Source organism: Salmo trutta, chromosome 13, assembly GCF_901001165.1.
Source record: "Salmo trutta chromosome 13, fSalTru1.1, whole genome shotgun sequence".
Lineage (NCBI taxonomy): Eukaryota > Metazoa > Chordata > Actinopteri > Salmoniformes > Salmonidae > Salmo > Salmo trutta.
The window spans coordinates 22779529-22800302 of record NC_042969.1 but is presented as its reverse complement, the minus strand read 5'-3'; the positions used below and the strand labels follow the sequence as shown (position 1 = coordinate 22800302).

The following is a 20774-nucleotide window of genomic DNA, read 5'->3' as shown; positions in this document are numbered from 1 at the left end:
GCTGTTTATGACTTCAAGCCAATCAACTCCCAAGATTAGGCTGGTGTGAAATGGCTAGCTAGTTAGCGGGTGCGCGCTAATAGCGTTTCAAACGTCACTCGCTCTGAGACTTGGAGTAGTTGTTCCCCTTGCTCTGCATGGGTAACGCTGCTTCGAGGGTGGCTGTTGTTGATGTGTTCCTGGTTCGAGCCCAGGTAGGAGCGAGGAGAGGGACGGAAGCTATACTGTTACACTGGCAATACTAAAGTGCCTATAAGAACATCCAATAGTCAAAGGTATATGAAATACAAATCGTATAGAGAGAAATAGTCCTATAATTCCTATAATAACTATAACCTCAAACTTCTTACCTGGGAATATTGAAGACTCATGTTAAAAGGAACCACCAGCTTTCATATGTTCTCATGTTCTGAGCAAGGAACTTAAAAGTTAGCTTTCTTACATGGCACATATTGCACTTTTACTTTCTTCTCCAACACTTTGTTTTTGCATTATTTAAAGCATATTGAACATGTTTCATTATTTATTTGAGGCTAAATTGATTTTATTGATATATTATATTAAGTTAAAATAAAAGTGTTCATTCAGTATTGTTGTAATTGTCATTATTACAAATAAACAAACCAAAAAATTGGCCGATTAATCGTTATCTTTTTTTTTTTTGGTCCTCCAATAACCGGTATCGGTATCGGCATTGAAAAATCATAATCGGTCGACCTCTACTGGAGAGGCGTCGTCACTTGCGTGCCTCTCAGGTCAGATATTGAGAAAGTTCCAGTATGTTGGGAATCATCACAGAGCAGCCAGGGAGAGGAAATTGATTTCTGAACCTCAGCCGCTGTTCAAACCACTGGATCTGGTGGCGTTACTGTATCCCAGTCCCCTCAGCTCTGAGAAAGAGACATGGATGGGCCCCGTCCTAGTGTTGAGATGTGGGCTCACTGGATGCGTCACGAATGGTACTCTATTCCCTATTTAGTGCACTACATTTGACCAGGGCCCATAGGGAAAAGGGTGCCATTTGGGATGCAGCTACCGAGTAGGCCTGTGTTTGGGTAGGGAATGGGAGAAGGCCCCCCATGCCTGCGGGGTAGGAACTGTGGTAGTGGGTAGGTGTTGGGCAATATACCCTTTCATAAGGAAATCAGTCAATTAATATAAATTCATTAGGCCCTAATCTATTGATTTCACATGACTAGGAATACAGATATGGTAGGGGCGTGGATCAGAAAATCAGTCAGTATCTGGTGTGACCACTATTTGCCTCATGCAGCGCAACACATCTCCTTCGCAAAGAGTTGATCATGCTGTTGATTGTGGCCTATGGCATGATGTCCCGCTCCTCTTCAATGGCTGTGCGAAGTTACTGGATATTAGGGGGAACTGGAACACGCTGTCGTACACGTCGATCCAATGCCTCCAAAACATGCTCAATGGGTGACATGTCTGGTGAGTATGCAGGCCATGGAAGAACTGGGACATTTTCAGCTTCCAGGAATTGTGTACAGATCCTCGCGACATGGGGCTGTGCATTATCATGCTGAAACATGAGGTGATGGCGGGGGATGAATGGCATGACAATGGGCTCAGGATTTCGTCACGGTTTCTCTGTAATTTGAAATTGCCATTGATAAATTGCAATTGTGTTTGTTGTCTGTAGCTTATGTATGCCCATACCATAACCCCACCGCCACAATGTGGAACTCTGTTCACAATGTTGACATCAGCAAACCACTTGCCCACACAACGCCATATACTTGGTCTGCGAATGGGAGGCCAGTTGGATGTACTACCAAATTTTCAAAAACAAAGTTAGAGGTTGCTTATGGTAGAGAAATTAACATTCAATTCTCTGGTAACAGCTCTGGTGGACATTCCTGCAGTATGCATTCTAATTGCACGCCCCCTTAAAACTTGAGACATCTGTGGCATTATGTTGTGTGACAAAACTGCACATATTACAGTGGCCTTTTATTATCTCCAGCACAAGGTCCACCTGTGGAATGATCATGCTGTTTAATCAGCTTCTTGATACGCCATACCTGTCAGGTGGAGAGATTATCTTGGCAAAGGAGAAATGGTCACTAACAGGGATGTAAACAAATTTGTCCATTTGAGAGAAATGTCTGCAATCTTTTATTTAATCTCCTGAAACATGGGAACAATCACTTTACATGTTGTGTTTAGACTTTTGTTCAGTGTATAAGAAATCTAAGATGTGTCAAATAAATGTATCCAGCTTAGGGCTCCAGTTATGCATTTGGTTTGCTAACTTGCTAGGTAAGTGATTGGATGTCAAGATCAAGCTTCTTGGTTACAGCAGAGACATTCAATCATCTCCTGGATCAAGATCCCTGTTGCCTAAATTGTTTTGTGCATATATATAAAAATTTAAAATAATATATATATATTTATTTATTTTAAGAATGTGAAATGTCAGAATAATAGGAGAGAGAATAATTTATTTAAGCTTTTATTTCTTTCATCACATTCCCAGTGGATCAGAAGTTTACATACACTCAATTAGTATTTGGTAGCATTGCCTTTAAATTGTTTAACTTGGGTCAAATGTTTTGGGTAGCCTTCCACAAGCTTCCCACAATAAGTTGGGTGAATTTCGGCCCATTCCTCCTGACAGAACTGGTGTAACTGAGTCAGGTTTTCTTGGCCTCCATGCACGCACACACTTTTTCAGTTCTGCCCACAAATTTTCTATGGGATTGAGGTCAGGGCTTTGTGATGTCCACTCCAATACCTTGACTTTGTTGTCCTTAAGCCATTTTGCCACAACTTTGGAAGTATGCTTGGGGTCCTTGTTCATTTGGAAGACCCATTTGCGACCAAGCTTTAACTTCCTGATTGATGTCTTGAGATGTTGCTTCAATATATCCACATCATTTTTCTACCTCATTATTTTGTGTAGTGCACCAGTCCCTCCTGTAGCAAAGCACCCCCACACATGATGCTGCCACCCCCGTGCTTCACGGTTGGGATGGTGTTCTTCGGCTTGCAAGCTTCCCCTTTTCCTCAAGCATAACGATGGCCATTATGGCCAAACAGTTCTATTTTTGTTTCATCAGACCAGAGGACATTTCTCCAAAAAGTACGATCTTTGTCCCCATGTGCAGCTGCAAACCGTAGTCTGGCTTTTTTATGGCGGTTTTGGAGCAGTGGCTTCTTCCTTGCTGAGCGGCCTATCAGATTATGTTGATATAGGACTGGTTTTACTGTGGATATAGATACTTTTGTACCTGTTTCCTCCAGCATCTTCACAAGGTCCTTTGCTGTTGTTCTGGGATTGATTTGCACTTTTCGCACAAGTACGTTCATCTCTAGGACACAGAACGCATCTCCTTCCTGAGCGGTATGGCGGCTGTGTGGTCTCATGGTGTTTATACTTGTGTCTATTGTTTGTACAGATGAACGTGGTACCTTCAGGTGTCTGGAAATTGCTCCCAAGGATGAACCAGACTTGTGGAGGTCTAACAAAAAACTCAGAGGTCTTGGCTGATTTCTTTTTATTTTCTCATGATGTCAAGCAAAGGGGCACTGAGTTTGAAGGTAGGCCTTGAAATACATCCACAGGTACACCTCCAATTGACTGAAATTATGTAAATTAGCCTATCAGAAGCTTCTAAAGCCATGACATCATTTTCTGGAATTTCCAAGCTGTTTAAAGGCACAGTCAACTTAGTGTATGTAAACTTCTGACCCACTGGAATTGTGATACAGTGAATTATAAGTGAAATAATGTGTCTGTAAACAATTGTTGGAAAAATGACTTGTGTCATGCACAAAGTAGATGTCCTAACCGACTTGCCAAAACTATAGTTTGTTAACAAGAAATGTATGGAGTGGTTGAAAAACTAGTTTTAATGACTCCAACCAAAGTGTATGTAAACTTCCGACTTCAACTGTATATATAGCTTTTTTTATAGTACCCCTTGTATGCACTTCCAGTAATACCGCATACCCCAGTATTGTACAGAAATGGTTTGATGGTATGAAAATCTGGATACTGTCCAACCCTAGTACTGGGTAATAACCCCTAAACCCTACCCTCAGCGGGAGGTGTGGAAAGGGCAGCCGGTCTCTCGCTGAGCTATTTCTGTCCAAAAGGGGATTTCCTCATTATTCCCTAACCATACTGAAAAGCCCCACTCTCCCCCTTTCACATTGTATCTAATGACAGGCAGAAAAACATGAAGTAGTGAATGAGAAAAAGCAGATTTCCATCAGAAGAAAGGCAGTGGCACTTCTATCAACACTACTAGGTTGTGGATAAGAAGTGTATTGTGATGAGAGGTTCATTGCATGAGATTAGATCATTTGGGCCTTCCCCATTTGTTACCACAAATGTGCTGTAGTGTTAAGATTTCCCTTCACTGGAACTAAGGGGCCTAGCCCGAAAAACAGTCCCAGACCATTATTCTTCCTCCACCAAATGTTATAGTTGGCACTATGCATTGGGGCTGGTAGTGTTCTCCTGGCATCCGCCGAACCCAGATTAGTCCATCGGACTGCGAGATGGTAAAGAGTGATTCATCACTCCAGAGAACACGTTTCCACTGCTCCAGAGTCCAATGGCGCAAGCTTTACACCACTCCAGCCGACACTTCGCATTGCGCATGTTGATCTTAGGCTTGTGTGCGGCTGCTCGGCCATGGAAACCCATTTTATGAAGCTCCCAACAAACAGTTCTTGTGCTGACATTGCTTCTAGGGGCAGTTTGGAAGTGTTGCAACCGAGGACAGATGATATTTACGGACTATGCGCTTCAGCACTCTGCGATCCCATTCTCTGAGCTTGTGTGACCTACCACTTCGCAGCTGAGCTGTTGTTGCTCCTAGACATTTCCACTTCATAATAACAGCTCTTACAGTTGCCATCTTGCATCTTACATGATGCAAGATGGCTCAGACAGAGATGGTCGCCTCGCTTCACATCCTTAGGAAACTATGCAGTAATTTGTATTTTTATGTATTATTTCTTACATTGTTAGCCCAGAAAATCTTAAGTGTTATTACATACAGATGGGAAGAACTATTGGATATAAGAGCGACATCAATTTACCAACATTACGACCAGGAATACAACTTTGCCGAAGCGGATCCTTTGTTCGGACATCCACCCTAAACATTGGATCTAATCCCAGAGGCCGACCCAAAACAACGTCGTCGCCGCAGGAAAGGCAGACGGAGTGGCCTCCTGGTCAGACTTAGAAGGCGAGCACACCATCCACCGCTTCTGAGCATACTACTCGCCAATATCCAGTCTCTAGACAACAAGGTGGACGAAATTAGGGCAGTGGTTGCCTTCCAGAGACACATCAGAGATTGTAACATTCTCTGTTTCATGGAAACATGGCTCACTCGGGATATGTTGTCAGAGTCGGTACAGCCACCAGGTTTCTTCATGCGTCTCGCCGACAGAAACAAACATCTCTCTGGTAAGATGAAGGGTGGGGGTGTATGTCTCATGATCAACGACTCATGATCTACGACTCATACAGGAACTTAAGTCCTTTTGTTCACCTGACCTAGAATTCCTTACAATCAAATGCAGACCGCATTATCTCCCAAGAGAATTCTCTTTGATTATAGTCACAGCCGTGTATTACCCCCCCCAGCAGATACCTCGACGGCCCTGAAAGAACTTCACTGGACTCTATGTAAACTGGAAACTATATATCCTGAGGCTGCATTTATTGTAGCTGAGGATTTTAACAAAGCTAATTTGATAACAAGGCTAACTAAATTCTACCAGCACATTGATTGCTGTACCTGCTAGAGCAAAACTCTGGACCACTGCCATTCTAACTTCTACGATGCATACATGGCCCTCCTTTCGGCAAATCTGACCATGACTCCATCTTGTTGCTCCCCTCCTATAGGCATAAACTAAAACAGGAAATGCCCATGCTTAGGTCTGTCCAATGCTGGTCTGACCAATCGGATTCCACGCTTCAAGATTGCTTCAATCACGTGGACTGGGATATGTTCCGGGTAGCCTCAGACAATAACATCGGCGTATACGCTAACTCGGTTAGTGAGTTTATTAGGAAGTGCATTGGAGATGTTGTTCCCACTGTGACAATTAAAACCTTCCCTAATCAGAAACCGTGGATTGATGGCAGTATTCGCGTAAAACTGAAAGTGCGAACCACCACATTTAATCATGGCAAGGCGACTGGAAACATGACCAAATACAAACAGTGTAGGTATTCCCTCTGCAAGGCAATAAAACAAGCAAAGCGTCAGTATAGAGACAAAATAGAGTCGCAATTCAACGGCTCAGACCCGAGACATATGTGGCAGGGTCTACAGACTATTACAAAAAGAAAACCAGCCCCGTCGCGGACGTCTTGCTCCCAGAAAAATTAAACAACTTCTTTGCACGCTTTGAGGACAATACAATGCCACCGACATGGCCCGCTACCAAAGACTGTGGGCTCTCCTTCTCCATGGCCGACGTGAGTAATACATTTAAACGTGTTAACCCTCGCAGGGCTGCCGGCCCAGACAGCATCCCTAGCCGCATCGTTAGAGCATGCGCAGACCAGCTGGCTGGTGTGTTTATGGACATATTCAATCAATCCCTATCCCAGTCTGCTGTCCCCACATGCTTCAAGTTGGCCACCATTGTTCCTGTTCCCAAGAAAGCTAAGGTAACTGAACTAAATGACTATCGCCCCGTAGCACTCACCTCTGTCATCATGAAGTGCTTTGAGAGACTAGTCAAGGATCATATCACCTCCACCCTACCTGATACCCTAGACCCACTCCAATTTCCTTACCGCCCCAATAGGTCCACAGACGATGCATTCGCCATCACACTGCACACTGCCCTATCCCATTTGGACAAGAGGAATATCTATGTAAGAATGTTGTTCATTGACTACAGCTCAGCATTCAACACCATAGTACCCTCCAAACTCATCATTAAGCTTGAGACACTGGGTCTCGACCCCACCCTGTGCAAATGGGTCCTGGACTTTCTGACGGGCCGCCCCCAGGTGGTGAAGGTAGGAAACAACATCTCCACCTCGCTTATCATCAACACTGGGGCCCCACAAGGGTGCATTCTCAGCCCTCTCCTGTACTCCCTGTTCACCCATGACTGTGTGGTCATGCACGCCTCCAACTCAATCATCAAGTTTGCAGACGACACTACAGTGGTAGGCTTGATTACCAACAACGATGAGACAGCCTACAGGGAGGAGGTGAGGGCCCTCGGAGTGTGGTGTCAGGAAAATAACCTCTCACTCAACGTCAACAAAACAAAGGAGATGATCATGGACTGCAGGAAACAGCAGAGGGAGCACATGCATTTCGCTACACTCGCATTAACATCTGCTAACCATGTGTATGTGACCAATAAAATTTGATTTGACCGGGGCAGCTCTTCCAGGGCAGAAATTTGATGAACTGACTTGTTGGAAAGGTGGCATCCTATGACAGTGCCACGTTGAAATTCATTGAATTCTTCAGTAAGGCCATTCTACTGCCAATGTTTGTCTATGGAGATTACATGGCTGTGTGCTCGATTTTATACACCTGTCAGAAATGGGTGTGGCTGAAATAGCCGAATCCACTCATTTGAAGGGGTGTCACATACTTTTGTATATATAGTGTAGCTTTAAAACTATAATATTTTCTCATGTGTAGAATTGCAGGAAATTAGTTTTAAGGAAGCACTATGCAGAAATCGCTCTACCATTTTCCTGGTTATAGTTTGCCTAATTTCAGTTTATGTGACAAAATAAGCTGTCATTGTGTAGAGAATCATTGTATCATCTAAACCGCTGTTTGAAGCTGGTGTACAAAACCGAAAAGAAAAGACTCAAAAACGAAACTTCAGAACGGGAAGCATAGAAATAGCACACATAGAACAGATCTACCGATTCCTAGACTTGCTTTCAACGGAATTAAAAATCTATAACTCACATTTCTATGTGAATTTGGTCATGTCTCTCAAAAAGTTGCATATTGTAGCTTTAAAACATAAAATCTTTGTATCTGTGGCCAAGAGAATGGCCTCTAAAATTTTAGGTTGGAGAGCACGCCATTGGCCACGCCCACTACCCCAACCCCATACACTAGCTTTTCCACCAGTGCTGAAAAAAATCCTAGGGGAAACTCTGACTTGAGTGTCTCTTTATTAGAATGGAGAATGTGATTTTTGCAATGCCTCCCCCCCACAAATTGAATGTGTTTCAGAGAGAGCAGGCTCACTGTGTGCTGTGTGGAATGCTGAAGAGGTTGAAGGGGTTTGAGCCGCGGGCTGATTAGTGGACAGTTTGCTCTTTTCTCTCTCGTCTCCTTTGATCAGCAGGAGGAATGTGCTCTCATCTCTCTCACACAGTCTCTTTATGGCCTGCTTTGGATCATGTGCACATGCTTGCACTCATTATCTGTCAAATAAGATTTCCAAGATGGCGTCTTTGTCCTGTCGTGTCCCTTGTATATATCTTTTTACATCTTTTTCTTCGCATATCTTTTTTAAATATTTTCCTAAACCTCAACTTCTAAATACTCTCCTGCAACCCGCATCACCCAATGTGGTGTGGATCTGTTTTTTTTCTAAAGTATTTCTATTTACTTCGGATCAGGAATCCCTCAACTGAAGCTAGCTAGCTAACTACCTACCAGCTATCAGTCAGCAAACCATTGCAAGCGGTCATCAGCTAACCTTTAGCTCGGAAAGCTCTCGCCAGTTCGAACAACGTGACTCAAACCAGAACATAACAGACCTATTATTATTTTATATATTTTTTTCCCCCATGTCCCCGGATTCCTATCGCAAACTCGGAAAATTTTCATCTGGATCTTCGCAACTAGCTAACCGCAATCCCAGGTGACTACTCCTGGCTAGCGTTTCCATCCCAGAGCAAGCACCAATTAGCCTGAAGCTAGCTCGGCCAGGGCTCCTGTGCTACCACCGAAGCCCACTCCTGGGCTACAATATCCGGACTCATTCTACTGCCGGTACGGGGCACGGAACCCCGCCGATCCTCTACGACTGGAATACTGACATAAACTGCCCGAGGATTCCAACAGGCCCCTCAGGCGCGACGTCCGCTGAAGGCCCATTCTGCTAACCGGCCTGCTAGCTATCTAGAGCTACTTGGAAGCCTACTAATTCCACGACTGGTCTATCGACGTCACCGCACGAAGAGGCAAAAACAGACTTACCCCCATTTGCGACGTCCCCCAAAGGCTAACTTGCTAGCCCCGGTCTGCTAACTGCTAGCTTGCCTGCCCCGGTCTGCTAACTGCTAGCCCCAGTCTGCCAACTGCTTGCTTGCTAACCCGGTCTGCTAACTGCTAGCTTGCCAGCCCCGGTCTGGTAATTGCTAGCTTGTTTAGCCCCGGCCTACTAACTGTTAGCTTGTTAGCATCGGCCTGCTAACTGTCTGAATCGCCGTGTCCCCAGTCAGCCCAACCAATCAATGGACCCATATGTTCACTTGGCTACTCATGCGTCTCTCTAATATCAATATGCCTCGTCCATTACTGTCCTGTTTAGTGATTACTGTCTTATTTCACTGTAGAGCCGCTAGCCCTGCTCAATATGCCTTAACCAACCATGTTGTTCCACCTCCTACATATGCAATGACATCACCTGGTTTAAACGTCTCTAGAGACTATATCTCTCTCATCATTACTCAATGCCTAGGTTTACCTCCAATGTACTCACATCCTACCTTACCTTTGTCTGTACACTATGCCTTGAATCTATGCTATCGTGCCCAGAAACCTGCTCCTTTTACTCTCTGTTCCAAACGTGCTAGACGGCCAGTTCGTATAGCCTTTAGCCGTACCCTTATCCTACTTCTGCTCTGTTCCTCTAGTGATGTGGAGGTTAATCCAGGTCCTGCAGTGCCTAGCTCCACTCCCACTCCCCAGGTGCTCTCATTTGTTGACTTCTGTAACCATAAAAGCCTTGGTTTCATGCATGTTAACATTAGAAGCCTAATCCCTAAGTTTGTTTTACTCAATGCTTTAGCACACTCTGCCAACCCGGATGTCTTAGCCATGTCTGAATCCTGGCTTAGGAAAACCACCAAAAACCCTGAAGTCTCTAACTATAACATTTTCCACCAAGATAGAACTGCCAAAGGGGGCGGTGTTGCAATCTACGGCAAAGATAGCCTGCAGAGTTCTGTATTACTATCCAAGTCTGTACCCAAACAATTCGAGCTTCTACTTCTAAAAATTCACCTTTCCAGAAACAAGTCTCTCACTGTTGCCGCTTGCTATAGACCTCCCTCTGCCCCCAGCTGTGCCCTCAATACCATATGTGAATTGATTGCCCCCCATCTATCTTCTGGGCTCGTGCTACTAGGTGACCTAAACTTGGACATGCTTAACACCCCGGCCATCCTACAATCTAAGCTCAATGCCCTCAATCTCACACAAATTATCAATGAACCTACCAGGTACAACCCCAAATTCGTAAACACGGGCTCCCTCATAGATGTCAGCCTAACTAACTCGCCCTCCAAATACACCTCTGCTGTTTTCAATCAAGATCTCAGCGATCACTGCCTCATTGCCTGCATCCGTAATGGGTCTGCGACCAAACGACCACCCCTCATCACTGTCAAACGCTCCCTAAAACAATTCTGCAAGCAGGTCTGGCCGGGGTATCCTGGAATGACATTGACCTCATCCCGTCAGTAGATGATGCCTGGCTATTCTTTAAAAGTGCCTTCCTCACCATCTTAAATAAGCATGCCCCACTCCAAAAATGTAGAACTACGAATAGATATAGTCCTTGGTTCACTCCAGACCTGTCTGCCCTTGACCAGCACAAAAACATCCTGTGGCGTTCTGCATTAGCATCGAAAAGCCCCCGTGATATGCAACTTTTCAGGAAAGTTAGGAACAAATATACACAGGCAGTTAGAAAAGCTAAGGCTAGCTTTTTCAAACAGAAATTTGCATCCTGTAGTACTAACTCAAAAAAGTTCTGGGACACTGTAAGTCCATGGAGAATAAGAGCACCTCCTCCCAGCTGCCTACTGCTCTGAGGCTAGGAAACACTGTTACCACCGATAAATCCACTATAATTGAGAATTTCAATAAGCATTTCTCTACGCCTGGCCATGCTTTCCACCTGGCTACCCCTACCCCGGTCAACTGCCCGGCACCCTCCACAGCAACCTGCCAAAGCCCCCACCATTTCTCCTTCACCCAAATCCAGATAGCTGATGTTCTGAAAGAGCTGCAAAATCTGGAACCATACAAATCAGCCGGGCTAGACAATCCGGACCCTCTCTTTCTAAAATGATCTGCTGAAATTGATGCAACCCCTATTACTAGCCTGTTCAACCTCTCTTTCGTATCGTCTGAGATTCCCAAAGATTGGAAAGCTGCCGTGGTCATCCCCCTCTTCAAAGGGGGTGACACTCTAGACCCAAACTGCTACAGACCTATATCTATCCTACCCTGTCTTTCTAAGGTCTTTGAACGCCAAGTTAACAAACAGATTACCAACCATTTCGAATCCCAACGTACCTTCTCCGCTATGCAATCTGGTTTCAGAGCTGGTCATGGGTGCACCTCAGCCACGCTCAAGATCCTAAACGACATCATAACCGCCATCGATAAGAGACATTACTGTGCTGCCATATTCATCGACCTGTCCAAAGCTTTCGACTCTGTCAATCACCACATTCTTATTGGCAGACTCGACAGCCTTCGTTTCTCAAATGATTGCCTCGCCTGGTTTACCAACTACTTCTCTGATAGAGTTCAGTGTGTCAAATCGGAGGGCCTGTTGTCCGGACCTCTGGCAGTCTCTATGGGTGTGCCACAGGGTTAAATTCTCGGGCCGACTCTCTTCTCTGTATACATCAATGATGTTGCTCTTGCTGCTGGTGATTCTCTGATCCACCTCTACGCAGACGACACCATTCTGTGTACTTCTGGCCCCTCTTTGGACATTGTGTTAACTAACCTCCAGACGAGCTTCAATGCCATACAACTCTCCTTCCGTGGCCTCCAACTGCTCTTAAACGCAGGTAAAACTAAATGCATGCTATTCAATCGATCACTGCCCACAACTGCTCGCCTGTCCAGCATCACTACTCTGGACAGCTCTGACTTAGAATACGTGGACAACTACAAATACCTGGGTGTCTGGTTAGACTGTAAACTCTCCTTCCAGACTCACATTAAGCATCTCCAATCCAAAGTCAAATCTAGAATCGGCTTCCTATATCGCAACAAAGCATCCTTCACTCATGCTGCCAAACACACCCTCGTAAAACTGACCATCCTACCGATCCTCGACTTCGGTGATGTCATCTATAAAACACTCTACTCAACAAACTGGATGCAGTCTATCACAGTGCCATCCGTTTTGTCACCAAAGCCCCATACACTACCCACCATTGCAACCTGTATGCTCTCGTTGGTTGGCCCTCGCTTCATACTCATCGCCAAACCCACTGGCTATAGGTTATCTACAAGTCTCTGCTAGGTAAAGCTCCGCCTTATCTCAGCTCACTGGTCACCATAGCAGCACCCACTCGTAGCATGCGCTCCAGCAGGTATATCTCACTGGTCACCCCCAAAGCCAATTCTTCCTTTGGCTGCCTTTCCTTCCAGTTCTCTGCTGCCAATGACTGGTTCGAACTGCAAAAATCTCTGAAGCTGGAGACTCATATCTCCCTCACTAGCTTTAAGCACCAGCTGTCAGAGCAGCTCACAGATCACTGCACCTGTACATAGCCCATCTGTAAACAGCCCATCTATCTACCTACCTCATCCCCATACTGTATTTATTTATTTATCTTGCTCCTTTGCACCCCAGTATCTCTACTTGCACATTCATCTTCTGCACATCTACCATTCCAGTGTTTAATTGCTATATTGTAATTACTTCGCCACCATGGCCTATTTATTGCCTTAACTTACCTCATTTGCACTCACTGTATTTAGACTTTTAGTTTTCTTTTGTTCTATAGTATTATTGACTTTATGTTTTGTTTATTCCATGTGTAACTCTGTGTTGTTGTATGTGTCGAATTGCTATGCTTTATCTTGGCCAGGTCGCAGTTGCAAATGAGAACTTGTTCTCAACTAGCCTACCTGGTTAAATAAAGGTGAAATTAAATTAATAAAAATAAAAATAATAATGACTTTGGGGAAATCATTTTTACAACATTTTTACATCATATTTACAACATTAATAAGTACATGTATTGTTTTTGAACATGTTAGTCTGACATGTTATCCAAAGGATTTGCTGGCACACTAAAATAAGCATTTTGAAATGGGAAATCAAATGATCTGCTACTTCTGCAGTGATTCCGTGAGAGTGAGACCTATAACTATTGTCCTACTGCATGTCCTACTGCGTGTTCAAGGTCTCAATGTCTCATATCCCACTAACAGTAGGAATTATTCCCCTACAGATGTAGGATCTTAATTTGAGCCAGTTTGCAAGCAAGAAAATAATCCTGCAGCAACAGGAAATGTTAAATATTATGTGGATTATTATGAATGAACATTTTTGTAGTGGCTGATACATTTGTTTGTTAGGGCAAATCAAGTCTGAATTTTCCAAGTGGAAATTACAAACTTTACAAGACTTAAAAACTCAAATACACTACAAGTTTGCATTTCCTGCAGTGTAGTAAAATTCTCAGCAACAAAAGAGTGATCAAATTAAGATCCTACATCCGTATATTATTAAAAAAAATACTCTACCTTGCATTGCTTGCCCACAACTATTGGTGAATTGTCTGACCACTATAAGCATTTTTCCCCTGTTTATTAACTAACTTCAATTGTTTCCCTTTGAAAATAGCCTGTGGCAATGGACCACAGCCAGCCTTAACGTTTAAGAATAATTTTGGTCAAAGCAAGAATGTGCCACAATCCCTCTTGTGACTAATATATTTTTAACAGAAGAAATAGACATTTGTAATTTTGTAAAACATTTGTTAAAAATCTGATTTGCCTAGAACTCTATTGTTTGTATATGGTCATTGGCCCAACAGTTTTCAGCCCATTGTTATTGTAATGGTGAATCTGATTTTAATCCAATTCGATTAGATGCGGTCTTGTTATTTTCCATGTGTGCTTGCTCTCTCACTCTGCTGTTCTGGCACAGGAAGCTGTGGCCATTTTAACTCCTGCCTGTGCTCGTGGGGAACCCTGGCCCACATCCTGATTGAACCTGGTGCTGAGTGTCTACTTCAGAGTTCTGTTCACATGGTGTGGCCTGCTGCTGTCTGCCCAACCACCAAACACTCTAGTCTCTACTCATATTGATGCCCAACAGTACAGTACCAGTCAAAAGTTTGGACACACCTACTCAATCAAGGGTTTTTCTTTAATTGTATTATTTTCTACATTGTAGAATAATAGTGAAGACATCAAAACTATGAAATCAAATCAAACTTTATTTGTCACATCCGCCAAATACAACAGGTAGACCTTATCGTGAAATGCTTACAAGCCCTTAACCAACAGTGCAGTTCAAGAAAGAGTTAATAAAATATTTACCAAATAAACTAAAGTAAAAAAGTATTAAAAAGTAACACAATAAAATAACAATAACGAGGCTATATACAGGGGGTACTTGTACCGAGTCAATGTGCTGGGGTACAGGTTAGTTGAGGTAATTTGTTAATGTAGGTAGGGGTGAAGTGACTATGCATAGATATTGAACAGCTGGTAGTAACAGTGTAAAAAAACTAATGGAGGGGTGTCAATGTAAATAGTCAGAGTGGCCATTTGATTATTTGTTCAGAAGTCTCATGGCTTTGGGGTAGAAGCTGTTACGGAGCCTTTTGGTCCTAGACTTGGCGCTCCGGTACCGCTTGCCATGTGGTAGCAGAGAGAACAGTCTATGACTTGGGTGACTGGAGTCTTTGACAATTTTTGGGTCTTTCCTCTGACACCACCTGGTATATAGGTCCTGGATGGCAGGAAGTTTGGCTCCAGTTATGTACTGGGCGTACGCACTACTCGCTGTTGCGCCTTAAGGTCAGATGCCGTGCAGTTGCCATACCAGGTGGTGATGCAGCTGTAGAACTTTTTGAGGATCTGGGGACCCATGCCAAATCTTTTCAGTCTCCTGAGGGGGAAAAGGTGTTGCCGTGGCCTCTTCACGACTGTCTTGGTGTGTTTGGACCATGAAAGTTCATTGGTGATGTGGACACCAAGGAACTTTAAACTCTCGACCCGCTCTACTACAGCTCTGTCGATGTTAATGGGGGCATATTCGTCCCTCCTTTTCCTGGAGTCCACGATCCTTTGTCTTGCTCACATTGAGGGAGAGGTTGTTGTCCTGGCACCACACTGCCTGGTCTCTGACCACCTCCCTATACGCTGTCTCATCATTGTCGGTGATCAGGCCTTCCACTGTTGTGTCGTCAGCAAACATAATGATGGTGTTGGAGTTGTGTTTGGCCACGCAGTCGTGGGCGAACAGGGAGTACAGGAGGGGACTAAGCATACACCCCTGAGGGGCTGCAGTGTTGAGGATCAGCGTGGCAGACGTGTTGTTGCCTACCCTTACCACCTGGGGGTGGCCCGTCAGGAAGTCCAGAATCCAGTTGCAGAGGGAGGTGTTTAGTCCCAGGGTCCTTAGCTTAGTGATGAGCTTTGTGGGCACATGGTGTTGAAAGCTGAGTTGTAGTCAATTAACAGCATTCTCACATAGGTGTTCCTTTTGTCTAGGTGGGAAAGGGCAGTGTGTTAATTGTATATGGAATCACATATGGAATAAAATAACACATGGAATCATGTAGTAACCAAAAAACTGTTAAACAAATCCAAATATATTTTAGATTCTTCAAAGTAGCCACCATTTGCCTTGATGACAGCTTTGCACACTCTTGACATTCTCTCAACCAGCTTCATGAGGAATGCTTTTACAACTGTCTTGAAGGACTTCCCGCATATGCTGAGCACTTATTGGCTGCGTTTCCTTCACTCTGCGGTCCAACTCATCCCAAACCATCTCAATTGGGTTGAAGTCGGATGATTGTGCAGGCCAGGTTATCTGATGCAACACACACAGAATGCTGTGGTAGCCATGCTGTTTAAGTGTGCCTTGAATTCTAAATAAATAACAGACAGTGTCACCAGCAAAACACCCCCACACCATCACGCCTCTTCCTCCATGCTTCATGGTGGGAACCGTACATGCAGAGATCATCCGTTCTCCTACTGTGCATCTCACAAAGACACAGCGGTTGGAACCAGAAATCTCAAATTTGGACTCATCAGACCAGGACCGATTTCCACCGGTCTAATGTCCATTGCTTGTGTTTCTTGGCCCAAGCAAGTCTCTTCTTATTATTGGTGTCCTTTAGTAATGGTTTCTTTGCAGCAATGCACTGTCTGTGATTCACGCAGTCTCCTCTGAACAGTTGATGTTGAGATGTGTCTGTTACTTGAACTCTGTTCAAGTATTTATTTGTGCTGCATTTATTTGTGCTGCAATATGAGGTACAGTTAACTCTAATGATCCTCATGAGAGCCAGTTTCATCAAAGCGCTTGATGGTTTTTGCTACTGCACTTGAAGAAACATACAAAGTTGAAATTTTTGGCATTGACTGACCTTCATATCTTAAAGTAATAATTTACTGTTGTTTCTCTTTGCTTATTTGAGCTGTTCTTGCCATAATATGGACTTGGTCTTTTACCAAATAGAGCTACCTTCTGTATACCGCCCCTACCTTGTCACAACACAACTGATTGGCTCAAACGCATTAAGAAGGAAATAAATTCCACAAATGAACTTTTAACAATGCACACCTGTTAATTGAAATGCATTCCAGGTGACTACCTTATGAAGCTGAGTAGGTGTGTCTAAACTTTTGACTGGTTCTGTACGTACAGATAACATGGGCAGGCAAATTGCAATACAGGAAATAGCAATACACATGCTTATACTCAAAGGCACTGCTTTTTGCTTGTTTTTTTCTATTTTATTGCAACATGTACTCTTACAAAAAAAGATGCTACCTAGAACATAGAAAGGGTTATTGGGTTGTCCCCATAGAATAATCCTTTGAATAACCTTTTTTAGTTCCAGATTGACATGGAACCTAAAAGGGTTCTACCTGAAACCCAAAAGTGTTTTACCTGGAACCAAAAAAGGGTTTCCTATGTAGACAGCTGAAGAACCCTTTTGGAACGCTTTTTTCTAGGAGTGTAGCAATAATACTGTACCCAGGCTAGGGTTTTATTTCAAGCCAATCTGTGAATCGGATTGTAATCACATATGTGAGTGAGTAAGGATCCCCCATTTCTGTGGATGTGCAAGACTGCGGTTACGTAGACTTGCATATTGTGTAACAGTGCAGCTGCACAATACTATGTGATTGATGCCTTTCCCCAAGCTTGCGTTTATGGAATGAGTGGGTGTCTTGTCAATTGCCATTGGGATATATTGGAGCAATACTGGCAAGCTACCAATGGAGAAACTCTCTTTAGGTTTTCCCTGATGTGTTCAGGGTTTTCAAAGTTGAATTAGAAACTCTGCTTAAGATGGGTAGCTTGTATCTAGATAATGGATAGCTAAATTTCCAATATCCTTATTATAGAGAATCTTGGGAATTAAAAGTGTTCTCTCTCCTTGTGCATTTTCACTCCTTCTCCTGTTTTGTTAATAAGGTCAAATACACCAGACTTGTGAGAGCATAGTGGTGTTGTGGTGAAGTGAGTAGTCCACACCTGGTATAGCTGTGTGAAATTGTCTTCCTGGATACAACTGAATGCATTGGTAGTCTTTGATCTCCTTGTGTACACACAAAATGCTTAGACAGGTAATCCATAATGACAAAGTAAGAAAAAAAACTTTTGTGTAAAGGCACTGAGGCAAAAGAGACACATATGTTTCTGCATTCTGTCCTCTTATTTTGTTAAAGGGATGTTGGTCACAGTTGTCCTATCTCCAATAAATTGCTTGGTTGTTATAAATGTACATATCCGTGAATGTGTGATTTTAACCTTTGCTGAGTGAATGTTTAAAAAAATAATTTATCGTTTTTTTTGTACAGCAGCATTGCCAGGCTGTAACATGGGAAACTAGCTACTAAGCTCGTTCTCAATTATCTCCATCTTCTACAAATGCGCTGTATTACAGATGAGCAGTCGTGTCACATTCTGTCAGTGAGCATAGTCACATATGAAAGGTCAGGATCATTCCACTCTCCTGGAGGATAAATTATTCTAGCATCTAGAGCAAAACTGCACTGACATATACTGGATGATAAGAGCTCTCTTGGTTTGACTATAGTCTGTTGTCATGAGGAGAATACAAAACCACAGTCATTACATTCACTCCACTGCATAAGAAACTCAAATATATGGCACCTGTCAAAATGGCAAATTCATTCGCAAAATAACAGTAAAGTGCGACGGACTAACATTAATCTGCCTCAGCCCACTGCGCTGTGACGAGATTTCTGCAGTCAGGGAGAGTGTTACAGAAGCCTCTTATTGGTTCATGAGAGGCAGCTAAATGCATTGTATTGATTATGTGATTGTCCCATCTGATTGGCCCTCGCTGCACTCCTGATTTGGAAATAGGATATTAACTCATATGCATTTCATGGGTGGGAGGGTGGGTTCTGAGGTGGATAACAGCATTTTGTGGTATTTTCAAGCTACTCAATCTTTCCATATGTACATGATATTCTGCAGACAACAGTAAATTGTGTTGATGATATGAGCCATTTTTCAAATAAACAAACAATGGAGGTCAGTCTAGTGAGACGTACTGCCTCGGCTCAGCCCTTGTTACATTTTCTCTGCAAACTTTTCACAAATAACAGTTGCTGTACCTACTTTTCTGCTCCTCAGGTTCCAACACGTTTAATATTTTTAGGTAGCACTGCTCTTCTACTTCTCTTTCCCTCTTGTTCTGCTCAAATGGACACAGCCACCATACTCAGTTGGATAAATATATACAATTTCTTCTCTCTCAATTCACCTCAACTGCCTGGTAGACATTGTCTTAGACACTAGATTTTCCGTTGTGGTTACTAGTGTGGTTGTTGCCCTGTATTGAATGATGTGTTTATCTTAAAAAGTATTTTTCATAAAAATGTTGTTATTTTCTCAACAATAAGCTTAACTACTGCATAATGTTTATGCAATTAGCCTAAATGACTATGCACTAAATACCTTCTTTTACTTCTAGGGTCACAATACCAATTTTACTCAACTCTCTGAGGTCCTTGATCGTCTCAGCTATCAGTGGCGGCCGATGGCCATTCTGTCCCTAACTGTGCTCCTAACTGTCCTTGTGTCTCAACAGGGTCGACATGTGAAGACAGGACAGCTGGCTGCTATCAAGGTCATGGACGTGACAGAGGTAAGACGGCTACTTCCTGGTTCCTGTCTCCATCCCTTCCTCCCTGCCTGTCAAAGCCACCCAGAAATACTGTATGCAGGGAGGGCCACAGCCGTGTGACTGCCACTCTGCCGAGTCAAAGAGGCAAGGAGGGGCTGAGGAGGGGACCCCAAAGGTTTCATCACATCAAACTCAGATCAGAGTTTCCCTTCAAAGGAGGTGTTTTATTTTAGAAATGCAAATGAGGCCCGGTTAACACAGCGCACCAAAGGTTATTATATCCTGAGCTGTCAATCAGGAGGTGAGAACACTGGGAGCCATGTTTGTTCAGGGAAAGTTCAATCATCTCATTCCCTCAGGGCAATAAAGCTACCTGGTGATGACACTACCTACTTGATTGAGTTGGCCCTCCTGGCCTGCTACGAGAACAAAGAGGAACGTTATTACAATAGCACAAAGTGTACATGGCCAAAGATTTAATTAAATCTGATTTTTTTTCTCGTTTTGAGGCACATTTTAAACTAAGATCTGAGTTTTGGGAGTTGAGGGATAAACAGCATCAGACAGTCTCTGCAGTGCAATCTGAAATTATGTTTGTCCTAGAGTGACTTAAGTTCAACACACTGCATGATAACAAATTATTATTTCACTACTCACTCAATAGAGAATATAAGACACAGTTTCAAATGTATCATCATCAAAACATAACATTAAAACTGATATTAAGTTATCCAATATCTGTGTTTTAATAAGATAAGCTTTGTATTGCTTGCTGATATTACAGGTGTTGTGTCATCCTAACACGTGAAGGATTTTTTTATTTTTAAAATGTATTTTATTTAACCTTTATTTAACTAGGCAAGTCAGTTAAGAACAAATTCTTATTTACAATGACGGACGAAGCAGGACCAATTGTGCGCCGACCTATGGTACTCCCAATCACAGCTGGTTGTGGTACAGCCTGGATATCTGCAATGCTGAGGTGTGTTTAAGAAGCCCAGTTCACCATATTGCACCCCAAGGAGTTTAAGCAGAGAAGATAACACACACACCCCTCCCCCAGGCTCTCTGACTATCTCTCTTCAGCCTTTTCCCTTTCCCTGCCCATCTTGTATTGTCTATCTGCCCTGAGAGATATCAGCAGGAGATTTCCTGTACAACTGAATAGCCCCTCTCTGAAGGCCCAGGGCCTCTCCCCGAAAACACATCCCTCCCCACATATCCAAAACCTCCCATCCCTCACCCTCACTCCCCTTCCCTCGCTCCCCCTCCATTATCTCATACTATTCAGGCTGCCTGGCCTCAGCCCAGACCCAGGCCCCAGTCGCTGCCCGGTCACTCGCCTCAAACCCTCCTGGGGATTGAGACATTGTCCTGTACAAAGAGCGTCTGTGTCGGGTCCTTTCCTAGTAGGAATTTCCTCTCCTCTTGTTCCTGGTTTGAT

The 20774-nt window shown here is 43.5% G+C and overlaps 1 protein-coding gene across 6 annotated transcripts in view; it reads left to right on the top strand.

The window, feature by feature from the left end:
• Nucleotides 1-20774, top strand: part of LOC115205462 (mitogen-activated protein kinase kinase kinase kinase 4-like) — a 125202-nt gene that overhangs the window by 9214 nt on the left and 95214 nt on the right. For all 6 annotated transcript variants that reach the window (XM_029771459.1, XM_029771458.1, XM_029771461.1 and 3 more), the window contains exon 3: nucleotides 19295-19351. In XM_029771459.1, coding sequence (XP_029627319.1) covers nucleotides 19295-19351 — 57 coding nt within the window. The remainder of the gene's footprint in view (nucleotides 1-19294; nucleotides 19352-20774) is intronic.